Below are 18,524 nucleotides of genomic sequence, written 5' to 3'. Positions count from 1 at the left end.
CGTTCCGGGCGTCGCGGGGAGGCAGGGGTTAAAACTCGTGGCCCGGGTGGCCCCTTCCCCCTCCTCAGGCCCCTCGCCTCCTCCCGGCGCCGCGCCTGGGGCGTCCGTCACCGAGACCCACATGAGAGAGGAGGGGAAAAAAGTGGGCCTGTTTCTCGGGTGGCCAATCCACCGAGTCCGCGGTGCCCCAGAGGAGGCGCCAGTACGAAGCCAGCGCCAGGCTGGGGCTGCCTGCTTCCCGCGGCAAAGTACAAATGCGCCCGAGCGCCTCTCCTGGCGCCCTTGGCGTGCACAGCCGGCCCGCGTTCAGCCAACCCCGCGGCCGCTGCGTCGCTGCCGCCGCCGCCGCCGCTGCCGCCACCCCGCTGGTCCCTAGGACCCCAAGGCCCGACCCCGAGCCTACGGAACTGGGGGCGCCGGCAGCCTCTAGCCGGCGCACCAGGAACACCCCGGTGGTCCTGCGCGCCTCGCCTAACGCTGCGCGCTCTCCGAACCTGTGCCCTCTCCCCTCTCTTTCTTCTACTGCTGTCCCTCTCACCTTCCCCTTTTCTTTTATTGCTTTTACCTCTTGCCGAACCTTCCTCCATCTCTCCATCTCTTTCCCTCCTTTCCCCTTGTTTTCTTTCCACTCTTCTCTTATTCCCACCTCGGACCTCCCTCTCCTCCTTTTCTCCTCACCACTTCCCTCTTGGCCCTTGTCTGGTTCTCCTCTGTAGCAGCAACTCTCTCTGGATCTGTGGATTGTTTTGTGACCCGGTGCCTCAGTGTCCTTCTCATTTCACTTTCTCCCGACTCCCTTTCCTGCTCAGCGCGTGGTGGCCTGGCCCTGGGGGAAGGAAGGATGGTTCCCGAGGTGAGGGTCCTCTCCTCCTTGCTAGGACTCGCGCTGCTCTGGTTCCCCTTGGACTCCCACGCTCGAGCCCGTAAGTAGATGGAGAGGTTGGGCAGGCAGAGAAGGTATCCGGGGACCCTGGGATTGGGAGGCAGGTGCCAAGACCTAGGATACCAACTGTTGTAACAGCCAGCCTGGGAGCACCTGTGCAGGAGGGGTGGAGACTCCTCTGTGACCAATGTGAGCTGATTAGTTGGGGGTCACTGTTGGCAAGACTCAGAGCCAGGGACTGCTGGCATGGACTTGATAGCGGGGATACTGAGGGAAGTGGGAGAGAGGGCAGGGCATTGTGATTTGGGGGAAAGGGACTTACTGTTCCTAGCAGAAAGTCTGGTATGTTTGGCTGCAAATAAGGAGTGTGATGAACACGAAAAGGCTATTGCATTTAGAAAGAGGGTGTTGGAAGAAATAAGAGCTAACTAGGATAATTTTCCCATTCCTTTATCTCTTTTGATCTTTACAACACCCCAATAGGTGGCTATCATCATTTTTATTTTACAAATGAGAAAACTTAAGCTGAGAGAAAAGAAGGAATTTGCTCAAGTTTACAGAGCTAGTAAGCCATCCAAAGCCACAACTCTCTATACCAAATCCTATGCTTTTCGCTTGTCCCACAGTGTCTGGGAGGAGCCCTGATTTGGAGTCGTGGGACTCTGGGAGGCAGCATGGCACAGTGATATAAACCAAGGTCTTCTTTTTCCCAGCCCCACTGAATACCAGCTGGTGGGAGGCAGGTACAGAGGGCACCTCTCTGAGCCTCAGTTTCCTAATTTATGAAATGGGAGTAAAACTCCCAGGACTGTTATGGAGATTAAATTAGAGAAAATATGTAAGGCAACTATCACAAGGCTGGTGCAGGGTAGGTTCTTGAAAAATTTATCAGCTCCCAAATTCATGCTATTCCATTTAGACACGGTGTGACCTCAACAAGTTGTATACTGTCTCTGAACCTCGGTTTCCTCACTGCCCCCACAACAGGCTGGTAGATGCCCTCCCCACTGACTCCTTGCAAATCCCTTAGAATGCTGTGAGGATGAAAACCAAACCAAAAGTTCCCTCAGTGAGAAGGGAGGAGCTTAATTCAAACTCCATCTGCCCAATAAAGAAACTGAGGCCAAGGAGGGGCAGTGGTTTGCTCCAGATCACACAGGGCAGAGCCTGAGACTAAGACCCGGGTTTCCCAACTCCCAGCCTGGTGCTCTTTCCTTTCCATGGCTCAGCTCTCCCATCTATGCCTTTCTTTTAGCATGTGACTTTCTGGAGCTGGTATTGCTGGATTTTGTTTCAGTCTTGTCTCTGCTCGTGAGGGCAGGGTGCATGTCTGATCATCTGAGGCCTGCCAACAACGTAAGGCCTTAGTAAAAAGTATGCAAAGAGCTCAGCGTTGGGTTCAAGTCCTGGCTCTGCCTCTTATTAGCTGTGTGACTTTTCATAAGTCCCAACTCTCTCAGCCTCAATTTCTGCATCTGTCAAAGAGAGGTACTAACCTATAACCTGGAGAGTTCTTGAGAGGATAAAATGAGGGGGCATGAGTAAAGTGCTGAGCACAATGCCCAGTGCTCAGTAAATGTCACCTCCCCCTCCTTGAATCTTGGGGGTTTCCTACTTAACACTCACTTGTTTCTTACACGAGTCAGCACAGGATGCTCTGCATGCCTCTGTCTTCTACTTGGTATCTCCTTCTTAGCCCTCAGCATATCCTAGAACCAGCCCATTGTGCAGGATTGCTCATATCCTACTCACATCTTGTCAGCCCATCACAGCCTTGCTTAGGTCACACCTCTTCCAGCAAACTCTTTCTGACAACCTGATCCACTCTGATCTCCCCTCCTCCATGCCTTTACTGGCCTTCAATGGGTCCCCACCAGGTCCTGCCAGTAGTCCATCTTCCCCGATAGCCTAGTAAATAGAGAGCTCTTACCTGTCTAGACATGCAAGAAGAAAAACTCAGAGCAGGCTTCTTATGGTGAGGTGGACTGGCATTCAAAGAAACGTGTTCAGATTCAGGGATGTCAGAGCTGGAAGAGCCCTTGAAAATCATCGGTGTCTGCCCCTCTGTTTACCTATCCTTATAGTTAAACTGAAACCCTGAAAGGGGGAGAGACTTGCCCAAGGTCACACATCAAATTTGCTGTCGAGTCAATTCCGACTCATGGCGACCCCATTTGTGTCACAGTAGAACTGTGCTCTTAGGGTTTTCAGTGGCTGATTTTTTGGAAATAGATCACCAGGCCTTTCTTCCAAGGCACCTCCAACCTTTCAGTTAGCAGCCAAGCACACTGACCATCTGCACCACCCAGGGGCTCCTATTAAAGAACAGAGACCTAGATTCTAGTCCCTGATCTGTCGTTTATTGGCTGTGTGAATTGGGACAAATCACTTTCTTTCTCTGAGCTTCGTTTTATCTATTGCTGACAATCTATGAAGCCAGAAACAATCCTGCAGTCATTTGCCAGGATCATATTTAAAGCTGTGTTATGAAGCACCTCATCTCGATTTAAATGAGATCTCAAGCCTGTTGTGGGTAAGAAGTCTCCTGGTGACATCTTAGGTGTTGTCAGAAGTGATACCACAGATGGAAGTTCTCAAGTCTGTGTGGTATCAACTCCTGAGTTGGCCCAGTCCTGCAGAATGCCAGCAGCCTGCAAGGATGGGTAGCAGCTTGCTCCTCAGTTAAAGCAAAAAGCTAGTCAAACAAAAGTTACTCTATCCTTGGCTCTATTTCCAGTCATAGACTGAGCTCTGATGCCAACCTGGACTAAACCTCAACTCCAGCCACAGGCTGAGCCATGACCCTCCGACCCGGGCCACAGATGGAACCCGAGTTTCACCCCCAGGCTAGATCCTTTCCACAGGCTGGGTCCCTGACCTGGTCACAGACCAGTACTGATCCCAGCTCTAGGCTGAGCCACATATACGTGTGATGTTGGTCACTTTGCACACCCATCCCCTCTGTGGGGCAAGAACCTGACTAGTCTCTTGACTCCCTGTCCAGTGCTCTTTCTCCTATGTCAGTTCCTCTTCTTTGTGCTCTTCCCTTACTAATTAGTCCCCACACACTTCCCTTTAGGGGGTCCAGCATGATTCTTCTTTCTCTTCCCTCCCTCCACCCAATGCTGCCTTTAGGAGAGACTTAGTTGCCACAGTAGAAACATCAATCCCCTTATTCTTTCTCCAAGGGTATGTGTATTCCGGGAATTGAAGCTATTGTTCCCAGGTAGAATTCCAGACATCAGAGCAGGGATAGGGCGGGAAGGGAGCTACCCACTGTGTGCTGTGGTGCAGAGGACAAACTCAGAATTAGACGTTCTGGGCTCCAGCCCTGGCTCTGCCACCAGGTCCCACCATGACCCAGGGTAAGTTGCCTTTCTCTGCCCCTCAGTTTTCCCAGCTGTAAAACGAGTTGGTTGAACTCAAATGGGTGATCTTTAAGAACAATTCCAGTTTTAACATTCTATGATTCTAAGACTCTAAGATCCAAAGATGCTGCTGCCTTGGTTCTGAGAGTTCACTCTGACCTGTGGGAAAGGGAATTAAGGGAGCATGAGTCTGCAGCCTGGTACTTCTGCCTTGCCAGGAAGGACGGGTCAGATGTCAGAACTTCAGATGCCAGGAGATTGTACCTGGAGGGATAGTGGGGACCCTGCCCTGCTGTTCAGCTTAGCCACATCCCCATCTACCTGCCCAGGTGTGTGTGGGGTGGGAGTGGGGCGCTGAGTCTGGCTCCAGGTAGGCCCCTCTCTGTGTCTTGATGGGCTTTCTGCACCTCCTCTCTCCCACCAGTAGAGGTCTCTGCCTCACTCACTGGCTTGCAGGCTACAGAGCAGAGCTGGGCAACAGCTGCGCAGCTGCTCCAGCTGTTGCACCTGTTCCAGGACTGGCCTCTCAAATTCCCCCAGCCGCCGGCCATGGCGCCGGGATCTGAGAGAGGAAACTTGCATCCTCTGGACTCCCAAAGACAAGGACTGGTGTGAGAGCAGCGCCCTTGGGAGTGTGGTGCAGAGATCATTTCAGGCATCCCCCTGACTCAGGGAAGGACTGTATTCCAGAGAAGACTGTCCCACAGCCTTCTTCTGTTACCCATTCGTGGAGTTAGGAAGTTCTTCCCCATGTCTCACCTGAATCCTTTTGTTTGCAATTTAAAGCCATTTCTTCTGCTTCTGTCCCTTAGGGAATGGATGTCCCTAAAAGCACCCTTCCCAGATCTGAAGACTAACATTGTAGCTTGTACTGGCATGAATCCATGATCTTAAGCAAGTCCCTTGCTCTCTCTGGGACTCAGTTTCCACATCTGGAAAATGAAGAAATTGGATGTCTTTGCTAAATCCGTAACATTCTAAGATTCTATTAATCTAAGCATCTATGTTCAAGGCAGAATAGAATGTAAACAGCCCCATCGTTGCCCCGTCCCTTGCCAGATAACAGAGCTACCTTTCCTGGTTTGACAGTTCTCTCCTTTGAGGCTTTTTTATGCTCCTGTACATCGGTCATGTGCCAGATACCAGGAGTTGAGTTCAGAGAAGTGAAGCCCTTTTCCCTAGGTTGCCCAACTTGGCCACTGAAGAGCTGAGGTTTTTATTCTGATTGCCTTAAGAGGCCTCTTCAAGTGGGTGTCAGAGCCTAGAGCAGAGCTTATGTCTCAGATGGGAGCAAGTTTGTTTGTGTGAAGAGGGGACTATAAATAAATAGAGAAAGTATGGCTGTGTGGGCGTGAGGAGAGAGATGTAAACGTTCTCCCATTCCTATGCAGCCTGGCTTGCTCAGGTTTCCTGAGTTCTTGCAGTCTGGGGACAGGCCAGCCGTGATCCTAGCCTCTCTCCTCTCACCCTAGCCCCTCCTGGTGCTATTTTCATGACCTCACCCAGGCTCCACTCCAGCCCAGAAACTTCTTTCTGGTTGCCTTTTCTGCCTCCTATCGGGAGAATTCCCACCCACACTACACACTCCTAACCAGCCTCCTACAAGACCTTTATCACAGCATGAGGGTTTCAAGTCAGACTACAGGACGAACTGGGATGGGGACAGTTTAGAATTTTTTTTTTTTTTTTTGCATTTTTTAAAAAATTGTGCTTTAGATGAAGGTTTACAGAGCAAATTAGTTTCTTATTAAACAATTAGTACGCATATTGTTTTGTGACATTGGTTGCCAGTTCCATGATGTGTCAACACTCTCCCCTTCTCAACCTTGAGTTCCCCATTACCAGCTTTCCTGTCCCCTCCTACCTTCTCATTCTTGCCCCTGGACTGGTGTGCCCATTTAGTTTCATTTTGTTTTATGGGCCTGTCTAATCTTTGGCTAAAGGTTGAACCTCAAGAGTGACTTTAGGACTGAGTTAAAAGCGTGTCCAGAGGCCATACTCTTGGGGGTTCTCTAGTCTCTGTCAGACCAATAAGTCTGGTCTTCTTTTGTGAGTTAGAATTCTGTTCTACATTTTTCTCCAGCTCTGTCTGAGACCCCCTATTGTGATCCCTGTCAGAGCAATTGGTGGTGGTAGCCGGGCACCATCTAGTTATGCTGGACTCAGTCTGGTAGAGGCTGTGGTAGTTGTGGTCCATTAGCTTTGGATTAATCTTTTCCTTGTATCTTTGGTTTTCTTCATTCTTCCTTTCTCCAGACGGGGTGGGACCAGTAGAATATCTTAGATGGCCGCTCAGAAGCTTTTAAGACCCCAGACGCTACTCACCAAAGTAGGATGTGGAACATTTTCTTTATAAACTATGTTATGCCACTTGAGCTACATGTTCCTCGAGACCATGGTCTCCAACCCTCAGCCCATTCGGTCCCTCAGGGAGTTTGGATGTGTCTCTGAGGACAATTTAGAAATTTTGACTTATATCATGGAATGGCTCATCTTCCCCTTACCTGCTGCAGGCTCCTGAATTTTTATACATTCTGTTGTTTGATTTGGCGGGTGTTTTGGGAGTTCAGACGTTGGGGAGCGGGACAGGGGAGGTCAAAGGCTAATTCCTGATAGTTAGCAAGATAAAAGTGCTGAGAAGGGTTTGGCTCTCCTCTCACATAATGAAGTTGTCTTTTTGTTAAAGACAGTGGTTTCCAGAATTAAGGACCATCAATCACCTCATCTTCCAGAACCCCTCCCTCTCCATGGACTCCGTTCGGTTATCGTGCATTCATTTATCCGGCACCAACTCTATGTGAGGAGCCCTGGTGGCGCAGTGGTTAAGAGCTTGGCTGCTAACCAAAAGGGCAGCAGTTTGAATACACCAGCCACTCCTTGGAAATCCTATGGGGCTGTTCTACTCTGTCCTATAGGGTCGCTATGAGTCGGAATCCACTCGACAACAACAGGTTTAACTCTATGTGGGTGTTGCACTGAACACTGGAGATACAATAATTAACAAGATCTGGGCCTTGCCCTCCAGAAGCACACGGTTTAGTGAAGGAGAACTCATTTAACAAGTACTTCTAATCCAGTGTGATGAGAGCTGCAGTAGAGGGCTGGACTCAGTTCTGTGGGAGCCCAGGGGAAGGCGAGGTCAGTGGTCTGGGAGTTTGGGGCAGCTTCACTGAAAGGGTGGCATCAAAACTGGCTTTTGAAAAATGAGAAGGAGTTGGTTAAACATGGAGATAGGGAATCACATTCCAAGCAGAGGAAACAGCAGTGGAAAGGCACAGAAGTGTAAAGGAGCGTGGTAGGGTGGTGGAAGAGTGAAGAATTCAGCAAGAAGAAGCGAGGCTGAAAACAGGTCCACCACAAAGAGTTTTGCTGAAAACGCAGGTGGGATAGCTTATGACAGGCTGGGCATGCCATGATAATATTTGGAGTTTATCTTACAAACACGTTGTTGTTGTTAGCTGCTGTAGAGTCAGCCCCGACTCGTGGTGACCCCATGCACAACAGAACGAAACATTGCCCAGTCCTGTGCCATCCCCGTGATTGCTTGCAGATCAGACCATCGATAGGGTTTAAACATATAGCTGCTCTGAATTCAGATTAAAAACCAAACCAAACCAAACCCATTGCCGTCCAGTCGATTCTGACTCATAGTGACCCTATCGGACAGAGTAGAACTGCCCCATAGGGTTTCCAAGGAGAGGCTGGTGGATTCAAACTGCCGACCTTTTGGTTAGCAGCTGAGCTCTTAACCACTGTGCCACCAGGGCTCCAAATTCAAATTAGATCAATTAAATTCTGTCACTTTAAGCCAGTATCAATATAGGCAAAGAGCTTTGGCCGTGGCCTGTCCAAATAGACACTTCCTAGCGCCCAGCACACCCCAGCCACTTGCAGTTTCCTTCATGAACCATGTTCACATCCACCTCTGTGCCATTGGGCTGTGAACTCCTTGAAGGAGAGGATTGTGTCTTATTTAATCATATAATCAGGTCCAAGGATGTGTATAAGACTTAATATATAAAAAGCTCAATAAGTGAATGACTAACAGGAAGTAATATTAGCATTACTAATGATAATGAAGTTTACTGTTTATTGAGTTCTGACATGCCATTTGTTCAGAGCCAAAACCTCAGTCCCATCCTTGGCTGCTCCTTCACCCTCTCCACCCATATCTGAAAAAGCCTGTTGCCGTTGAGTTGATTCCAACCCATAGTGACCCTGTAGGACAGAGTAGAACTGTCCCATAGAGTTTCTAAGCAGCGCTTGGTGGATTTGAACTGCTGACCTTTTGGTTAGCAGCTATAGCACGTAACCACTACACCACCAGGGTTTCCCAAAGCCTTCCCACTGTACCTGTTAAGTGTTCTGCAAGTCAGTACACTTTTGCCCATTGGCACTGCTTCTGTCTTGGCACAGGCCACCATTACCTCAAAACAGGATGACTGCAGCTGCCTCTCCCTGGGCTCTCTTGTCTCCATTCTTGCCTTCCAATTGATTTTCCGTTCTTGCTGCCACAGTGAAGATTCCAGAATGCAAACCTGATCACATAACTGCCAGTTTAAAGCTTTTCCATGGCTTTCCCTTGCCTTCCAGGCTCACAAGGCCATTTGTGACCCTTGGCCTCTCTCTCAAGCCTGATCTCTTGCCTTGTACTCCTGCCGCCCTCCCACTCTGCCTCCAACTGTTCTGAACTACTTTCATCTACATAACCCAGCTCTGAGGTCAGATCTTTGTTGGCACAAGGTGGTGTTAAGGGAGATTGGCCTGGCTAGTGGGCAGGGGTAGAAGACGGGGAGAGGAGCCACAGGAAACAGGACCGGTGAGGTTATAAATGAGATCTGGGAGATTTGATCTCAGTGGTGGGTATTATGGAGCCATAGCAGCTCCCTGAGCAGGGGTCTTAGCTTGGTGTTCATGTCCTAATAGGTGCCTGGGGACTGCCACACAGAATTCTAGGAGTAAAGGAAACACCATAGCAAACAGACTGTTAAGGAAATTTGGAGTCAGTGCTTAGATCTGGTTTTATCTGTTTGTTTTTACCTACTACTTAATTGGACATCTAATATGTGTCAGGCACTAAGCATGTTACATATATCATCTGATTTAATTTCACAATAACTCCAAGCCTTAGAGTCTTATTAGTCCCATTTAACAGATGTGGAAATTGAGGACTAGAATGGTTAAGTAATATGCCCAAACTTACGCTGCGAATAAAAGCCAAAGCTACAATTTGGACCTTGGCTATCTGACTCAAAGCCAGGGCCTTAACCACTGTATACACATGGCCACTGAGTGAGGGGTCTTGAGGGGTATGAGACCTGTCCAGCTTTAATTCTTTCCTGGCTTCTCTAAGGCCTGGAACAGGACTGATTGTCCTCCCCAAACTAAAATTTCCTGCACTACAGTCTTTTTACTGGGTTAGACATCAGAGCCAGGGGGCATTAACTGCAGAAGACCCCTGAGAGAAGCACACATGGCCTTGAGTTAGGAAGGGAAATGTGGGCACAGGTAGTAGGGAGAATCCTGAGGGGATGAGATATGGGGTGGGGAAGCGAGAGGAAGCAAGGCAGGCCCAAGGCCCGGACAGGAGTTGGGAGGCCACTGAGGAACCAAAGGGGTATATGGGAAAGGAGGGAGATGTGAGAGACAAGCGTTACCTCCATCACAGTATCACATAGGATTGGCCCCACTAGCTCCCTAAACCTTCTCCTAATCCATTTTGGAGGCTCCTGAGAGCCTGAGATGTTAAGGGACCATCAAAACATCATGGAATCTTGGAATGATCAAATCTTAGAACCACAAAATCATACAATTCCAGAAGCTTCATGTTCTAAAGAATTGTAGGCTCTTAGAAACATAAAATTCTCAAATCCTAAATCTTAGAAACCTAGAATCTTGGTGTCTTGGCCTCTTTAAATCATGGATTCATAAACTATCTAAACAGAAAAACTCTGAAGATCATAGTTCACCCCTCTTAATTTGCAAACGAGAAAGTGAGGCTCAGAGAGGAAAGAGCCTTCCTCAGTGTCACAGAGTGAATTCATGGTATAAGGAACAAGAGCTCCTTCTGCCAGCCATGTACAAGGATTGAGGCTGGCACCAGGACCGCAGGAACTGAGGAGGCCTGCCTCCTGGCAGTTCCTCCTGCCTGCCTGGTTTTGGCATGGCCTTGGGCACTCACCTCCCTGAAGGGAGAGGGAGCTCCAGGCAAATCCATCCTTCCTTGTGCCTCTCACCTTAGAGGGCAGGGTGGGGTGGGGATTGTGGTAGGCAGGAGGCCTCCTGGGCTGAGGGACAGACTGCCAGGCCCCCCACATTCTCAGCCTCTGCCAGGTCTATTGGTGGGGGAAGGGGACCTCCTGGCCTGGGCACTGGCTGAGACGTTCTCTCTGTCTTCATGCTCGGAGCAGGCGGCAGGGGTTGGGGTGCCAATTGGCATAGGGGATGGGGCTACGAGGCTGCCCCAAAGAAGGCGGGTCAGGGTTTCTTCAGCAACTGGGCTAAGAACTAAGGCCGAGGCAGTGTTGCAATCAACCCTCTCCCTAGAGGGGGGAAGGGACAAGGAAGAAAGACATTATTCACTCCTTGGAGAGTTGGTCTGGCTCTGACAAGCACCCCAGCTGGGCCTGTGTCCCACCCTCTCTGCCAGCGGCGGCTGAGAGATAAACACAGCTCATTTGATACGGGCCAGCCGGGCCTTGCTGGAAATGGGATCTGCTGTCTAATCCACCCCCCGCCACTGAACTTTGGGGGGCTGGAAAGGGGCTGAGGAGGGAACTAAGCCATGTGTTCTTATGGTCCTCAGCAGCCATCAAGGCCCAGTCTCTGAAGGCTTCATGACAATGGCCTCAAATCTTTGTCCTGGGAGACCCAGGAGGGCAGAGCGGGAGCAGTGTGGAGAGCTAGAGGCAGGCAGGTTTAGGCTTCTTACAAAGAAAACTTTCTAGCAGTTGGGAATCTCCCATAAGCTCCTCTTCCCAGGAACTGTGTGTTCAGGGGCTGAGTTCTGGCCCACCCCTCAACACTGACTGAGAGGGAATTCCTCACTGGGTGTGAGCCCTTCCAATTAATATACTGCTTCTAGTGCTCCAAGATTCTGTGAGCTTCAAAGTCTCAGAGAATGTGATTCAGAAAGTGTGAGACTTCATGTTGTCAAGATCTTTGACTCTAAAAAGTGGAAAGGAGGAAGCATAAAAAGCAACTTCTAGATTCTGGAACAATGTGGGTCTTAAAAAAAAAAAAACCAAACCTGTTGCCATCAAGTCAATTCCAACTGATAGCGACCCCATAAGATAGAGTAGAACTGCCTCATAGGGTTTCCAAAGAGCGCCTGGTGGATTCAAACTGCCGACCTTTTGGTTAGCAGCCATAGCTCTCAACCACTGTGCCACCAAGGTTCAATGGGGTCTACAAGAGAAAAATAGGGAATGGGGGATGGTGGCCTGTGGAGCAGAGAGAAAAGAAGGAACTTGAAAGTTTAGGTCCTGGGATTGGATAAAAAGTCATAGGTGGTGTGGTAAACTGGAAAGAGATTGGCTTTGAAGCCAGGGGTACTAGGTTCAGATCAGCAGCTAGGTGGCCTTAGGCAAGTCACTTAGTCTCTGTGAGCCTCAGTTTTCTCATCTGGTTTTCTAATAATTATGCTACTGTAAGATGGATATTATCATCTATGCCATTTTTCAGTGCAGTTATGATTGCTAGCGTATTCATCATTATCATAATATCATTCAGCAGGCACTGGGCTAAGTAAGCACTTTACAAGCATTATCTAATTTAATTCTCAAAACAATAGTGCTACTGAGATAATTAGCAATTTATGTGAAAAGTTCAGCACAGAGAAGATAGTCAATAAATGTTGGTTCCTTCTCTGTATTTCAATCCCATTTAAGTCAACAAACCTATGCCACAGTTTGTGTTGGGTGCCCAGGGACAGGTGGAGACAGATCAAACCTAGTCCCTCCTTAAAAGATCTCCATTAAAAGGGCTTTTATTCTTTAGGTACTGGGGGGTTTTGCATAGGAATGATAACTTCTCTTCTGAAATGTAGTGATCGCCTAGTATCTGTGTGGAGGATGGTTGGCAGGGATAGGGCAAGAGGCTGCAAAGCTGGACTGGAAGGCCTGACCCAGGGGAAGCCATAAGTGGGTAAGAGGTGAGGGCAGGAGTGTTTTGGACAGAGGTCTGATAGGCTGGGTGATTGATTGGCTATGAGAGAGAGATGGAGGTTTCAGGAAAGCAGCATTACAGAAGAGATGTCTAACCCATCCAAAGAAACAAAGGATTTCAATTGCTCTTAGAAGCACTCATCTGCATACTGACAACTGATATGCAAATTACAAAAATAATCCATTGACGTGACAATCACAATAGTAGCAATAACCATTTTTAAGGATATATTAAGCTTTGTTTGCCCAGTTCAAGCACTTTCCACCATAGCTTCCTGCAATACAGGGACGAAGTATAGTATGAAAGCAGGAAAGCTGGCTTTATTCAAAAGGTATGTGACAGGACCCAGAGAGGGTGGGTGTGTGCAGTGGATGAGGGGTTATGGTTTGGAAATATAGTAAATAAATAAACAAACAGGGACAAAGGAAAAGGAAACGAGTGTGCATATGCGAGTGGAAGGAGCACTGGACCAAGAGTCAGGAGACTTGGGCCGTCATTCCTGCTTGGTGACTGACTTGCTGTGTGGCCTTAGTGGTGCTATTTATTCTCTCTGGGCCTCAGATTATTCATCTAATCATAATAACTCACATTTATGCCACAATTTAAATCTGTAAAGCATTTTCACTGCTTGATCCTTTAACTGCCCAGTGAGATAGGCATTAAATTGTTAGTCCCCACCTGACAGATGAAGAGATTGAGGCTCAGAGAGGGGCAGTGGTGTTGCACAGCGAGTGTGTGGCCAAGCTGAAATTCAAACTCAGACATTCTGACCCCCTGACCGGAAGAGCATGAACAGCAGATTGTCTTGGGCCTAGGTGATCCAAATTATATCCTTTCCAGAGCCAGAAAGAAAGAAGGACGAAGTGGGGTCTTTGGGCTGGAGCCTCCTAGGACTAACCTAGCACCGATTTGTTTTCCAGGTCCAGACATGTTTTGCCTTTTCCATGGGAAGAGATATTCCCCTGGTGAGAGCTGGCATCCCTACTTGGAACCACAGGGCCTGATGTACTGCCTGCGCTGTACCTGCTCCGAGGTAGGTCCCTCTGGTCACCTGAGTCAGGTATGTTTGGGAAGCTTCAAGAGAAGTCACCGCAGAGGGAGGGAGGTCAGGAGCACTCTGGAACCAAGGCCGCTAGAATTGTACTCTGTCAGCTGCAGCTGAGGGAGTTGGGGCAAGCCACTTCACTACTAAGTACTCAATACGTACCTAGGAGTAGATGGCTACTGTACATCTCCCAGAAGTAAGTCACACAACATGTCAGCAGCTGGGCTGGGATAAAGACCTGGGTCTCCCATCTCTCATCCCACCCTTCCTTCCAGCTCGAGCTGGTGCCAGCCTCCCTGCCTCCTGTGCAGTGGAGTGGACCTTACCTCCCATTCCCTCCCTTTCATGTGCTATTTCCTCCAGCCACCTCTCCTGCCACCCTGCATTAGGATGCCTTCCCCCAACTCCACTGGTCCAAATGTTTATGCTTTAAGTCTTCATCCAATGCCATCTCCACCAGTAAGCCTTATGCGATTCCTCAGCTGGAAGCGCTTTCTTTTTTTGGGTTTGCATATACGTTTCTCTAACTCTTTATCCTTGTCATTGTGTTTATATGGTCACCATGTTGTCTGTGTCTAGGAGTTACTGCCCCTCCTAGACTGAGCCCCTGAGAACAGGTCTTCCTTGTCCTTACTCATGCCTAGTAGTGCCCTACTGAAGGCTGAAGACAAACTGGGGCAAAGACCATGTCTTTTTTCACCCAGCATCTTCCACAGGGCTTTGTCTTGTGAAATAAATGAGATCCCTGTGTGGTCCAGAATTCTCAGGTCAGGTATGAGATTGGAGGGGTGAGGAGTAACTTAGGATGTTTGAAAACCCCTGGCTTTAGCCTGGCGCCCATCTAGTTGGTATGAAGTCCTCAACCCTCTCTGTCCAGGGATTGGTGCATGGGGGGAGGGTACGCAGCTCCCAACTGAAGCCTGACCCTTACCCCCATCTCTTTCCCTTCACAAAGCCAAGAGAGGAATGTAGATGGCCTATAAGAGCCTCCCTTGTTAAAACAAAGTCAAAATCCTCTGAGGTGGGAGCAGAGAAGAGCTCCTGAGGAGACACTGGAAGGGGGTGGGCCAGCCACTCTCCTGACTCTGACCACTGGGGTCTCACTCCTTTTGGGGTTTTTCCCTCTGATTCCCCACTTCTTCCATGTTGACCCCAAGTAGAACTCTGACCCAAACAGGGACATAACCCTCCCACAACTGCCTTCCCTTGGTTTTCCTTAGCACATCTGAGGCCAATCAGTCTTTTCAGAAAGAACTTTATGAAATATAGCCAGAGAACAGAAAGGAAACCATAACAGAAAATTCCAGACATATCACATGGTCCAGTAGACAAAGTCCAAGTTTTGTGACCCATTGGAGCTAACTCATTTCTCCTTTTCCCAGAGTTCACACACAATTTCCATCCTCAACCAAAAGGCTCGTTGCCAGTATCTCCAAAACATACCATGAATCCCTCCGCTTCTGTCCACTGTGACTGCTTCCCCTAATCTAAGCCACCTTCATCTCTCTCCTAGGTTGCCTCCTAATTGGTCTCCCTGTTCCCCCTTCTAAATACATTCTCCATACAGCAGCCAGAGTTATTTGTTTCTGAACACAAAACAGACTGTGGCATTCCTCTCTTAAAAGCCTCCAGTAGCTTCTAAAGTAAAATTCAATTCCTTTTGCTGTGGGCTACAAGGCACTGAGTGATCTGGCTTCTGCCTTATTCCCCAACCTCGTTTCATACCTGCTCACTGTGCTCCAGCCAGTCTGGCCTTCTTTCAGTCCTTTTAGCCCTTCAAACTCATTTCCACTCAAGGACTTTGCAGTTGTTCCATCTGCCTGGAAGGCTTTTCCCAGGATTGTCTCACGCGTGACTCCTTCTCATCTCGCAGCTCTTAACATAAATGTTACCTCCTTGTGAGGCCTTTCCCGGCAGCTGTTTCTAAAATAATCTATCCCTGTCAACTCAGTCTCGTTACCCTGTTTTATTAGTATCATGAACTTAACATCTGAAATTATCTTGTTCCTTTTCTTGTTTACTTTTTTATAGTCTATCTCCTGCTGCTAGGATATAAGCTCCATGAGAGCATAAATTTTGTCAATTTTATTCACTGCTGTATCCCTGGTGCTCAGAGAGGGCCAGGTGACCAGTAGGCATGCAGTGAATATTGAGTGAGTGAATGAATGAGTCCATGCTTCACCCACCAGAGGCAGCTCAGATTCATGGAAAATACATGGACCCTGGTACTGCTTACCAGCTGTGTGACCTTAGGCAATTTATTTAACCTCTCGGAGCCTCTTTTTGTGTTTGTAAAATATGGATAATAGAACCTACCTCTAGGGTTGTTGCAAAAAGGGAATGAGATAATAAATTTATATATAATGACCCTACCTAGTAGCTACTCAATAAATGGTAGCTATGACTTTCCTGAGAGGGACCCTTCAGTTGCAAAGAGCTTTATCACATGTCTGGCAGGCCTCCAGCCCTGCCTGTGGCCTCTCAGCTCCAAGCCTGTCTCCATGTTACTTCTTGCTGCAGAGTTGCTGATCTGCATCCTTTGGCTCCTCCAAGGCCAGAATCAGGAGAGAGATTCTGTTAGGCTGCACAGTCCCTTCCACCGCATCCCAGTTTCTCATCCGAGGGGCTCCATTCACCCTCTCGCCTAGACAATGACCCTCATAACACGGGAAGAGCAAGGTGTGCTAAGTCAGAGGAGGGGCTGACAAACTGCCTGGCGAGTTGGGAAACATTCCAAAAGGGTGGTGGCCCCACTCTATGTCTCTAGCTTCTCTGTTTCTGCTCATCTCTCTGTGTGTATTTCTCTGCCCCATTCTTTGCTGTACTTGAGAAAGCTAAAGAACTTTGGGCCCCTCATTCTCTGGTGCCAACTCCAAAGGCTTTGTCCAGGGTTACCCAAACCTCTCAAAGATTTAGGGAGTGGGATCACAAAACTCTGAGGCTTCTCCACCTCAGGTTTTCAGTCTTGTCCCCATCCCAGTCACCTGCCCTAGCATGTCACATTCCTCTGTTAGCCATAAGGCTCAGGCCCAGAGTTAAAAGAACAAAGCCCTGGAGTTAAAATAACAGTCAAAGCACTAAGATCAGTGTCAAAAGAACTCAAGCCCTTTACTTATATTTCTCAAATGCCGTCAAGGGGACACAAAGTCTGAGCAAACCCATGAATGGGTTTGCCCTCCTCCTATGGTGGGGGGAGTGGTGCAGATGAGTGGGCCTAGCAAGATCCCCTTAGTGGGCAAGGAAAAGGGAAAGACTGGAGACACTTGAGTTTATTGTTTTTTATCCCGTCACTGGGCAGTGGTCAGCAGTTGGGGTGACAGTTTTGAGAGAGGGCAGGTAAGGGTGGGAGGCAATGGCTCTTTGGAACCAGAACCGACCCCTCTGTCCCCTTCAGAGTGCCCATGTGAGTTGTTACCGCCTCCAATGCCCGCCTGTCCACTGCCCCCAGCCTGTGACTGAGCCACGGCAGTGCTGTCCCAGGTGTGTGGGTAAGTAGCCTCACTCCTCCCCTTTCTTCAGCCTCCCCACTGCCCAGTGAACCCTTATCTCACTCCCAGTGCAGTGGCTCTGGCTAAGGGAGGCCCCTAGAATGAGAGGGGCAGCCTCTACCCCTCAGAGGTGTGGAGACACAAAGATGCTCAGGGGAGAAAACATCCTGGAGGGCTAGGGTGGAGGCAACTTTCTAATTCTTATGTAGGTGTGCATGGCAGGAGGAGGGAGAAAATGTGAAATGTGGCTGAAAGAAAGAGGGGCTTGCTTAACCTGTTGATGGGCACACTTGGCTCCAGTCTCTCTTGGGCTGGCCTGAGTTGGAGGGAGTAGATGTGCTCTGTGGAACTGGAGGTGAGTGGGCTGGGAACCCTGTAGAGAGACTTCCAGGGGACTGTCACCCTGGGCTGAGACCCAATTGACCCAAGCAATTGCAGAAGATGTACCCTGAGATTTCTCTCAGTATTGAGATTCTGGGGCTCCATGGGTCCTGATGCTAAATGTCTATGATTCCATGATTTTAAGATTCTAAGAGCCTCTGAGACTGTGATTCTAGAAGTAAAGGTAAGAGAGAAGAAGTAGCAAGAAACTGCCATATCAAGGAAATGGCCAGTGAGGGTCAGCCAGCGGGGCGGCAGACTTAGAAGAGGAAACAGATGTTAGGAGAAGAATCGATGTTTAGAAGCATCAAGAAGGTGATGAAAAGGGGACTCCTGAGATTTACCTCAGCTCTAGGCTCTGGAACTAGGACTTTCCTGGTGAGCTGGAGACTTGTGTGGAGTATATCTGTGGAAGGGCTTATTTTTCTAAGTGGGACCCTGGTGGGGATCTGACCAAGGCTGTCTTGGGTCATAGAGATTCCTGGCTCTGGGTTTCCTTGGGGAGCAGGGCCTCTGAGCTTTGTCCTGCCCAGTGAGGGTGCATCTCACCTTCTCTATGTCTGAGGCTGAGTCCAGGGTGCCCTTACCTCTCCTTGCTGACTTTGGGACTTCCCTCTGTGCCTTGGCCCAGGCCTCTTCTTCCTCAAATGCTCTTCACTCCCTTTCTGTCATCTGTCCCTTTACCTGCTTGGGTTTACTTGTTCTTCAAAACTCAGCTTAGCGATCAGCCCCTTCAGGAATTGTTCCCTGACCACTCCCCTCCCCAGCTGAGTTGTAGCCTCCTCCTTTGTGCTACCACAACTTCTGTGCTTCCGTCTTCCCTAGCCCTTACTGTACTCTTGTCATTGCTCATGACTTGTCTCTCTACTCAATTAGATTGTGAGTTTCTTGATGGTGGGGGCAGAGTCTTATACATCACTCCATTCCCAATGCCTAGCTTGGTGCATGGTACAGAGAAGATGTTTAGTGAAAGTTTTGAATGAATGAATGAACCTCAGATCTGCAGTTCTCTCAGGGATGCAGGCTTACTCCTCTCCCTTGCAGGGGGAGGACTGACTTATTGGTGGGTGATGGGGAGGGTGTCTGGTGACCAGTGAATAACAGGAGCTTACACCAAGCACAGGGATGATGTAGAGCATCCCAGCTAACTCCACTAGAATGTAACTCCACAAGGGCAGGGACTTTGTGTTGTT

General features: G+C 48.9%; 1 protein-coding gene across 2 annotated transcripts in view; it reads left to right on the top strand.

The window, feature by feature from the left end:
* Nucleotides 1-337: 337 nt before the first annotated feature.
* CHRDL2 (chordin like 2) overlaps nt 338-18,524 on the top strand; it is a 35,606-nt gene continuing 17,419 nt past the window's right edge. For both annotated transcript variants that reach the window (XM_012557171.1, XM_004381967.2), the window contains exons 1-3: nt 338-923; nt 13,338-13,450; nt 16,857-16,950. In XM_012557171.1, the coding sequence (XP_012412625.1) occupies nt 842-923; nt 13,338-13,450; nt 16,857-16,950 (289 nt within the window). In that variant the 5' untranslated portion in view covers nt 338-841. The remainder of the gene's footprint in view (nt 924-13,337; nt 13,451-16,856; nt 16,951-18,524) is intronic.

The sequence above is a fragment of the Trichechus manatus genome, unplaced genomic scaffold (genome assembly GCF_000243295.1).
Source record: "Trichechus manatus latirostris isolate Lorelei unplaced genomic scaffold, TriManLat1.0 scaffold00088, whole genome shotgun sequence".
Classification (NCBI taxonomy): Eukaryota; Metazoa; Chordata; class Mammalia; order Sirenia; family Trichechidae; genus Trichechus; species Trichechus manatus.
The sequence above is the reverse complement of the archived record's forward strand: the minus strand, read 5'-3'. Positions and strand labels throughout refer to the sequence as shown.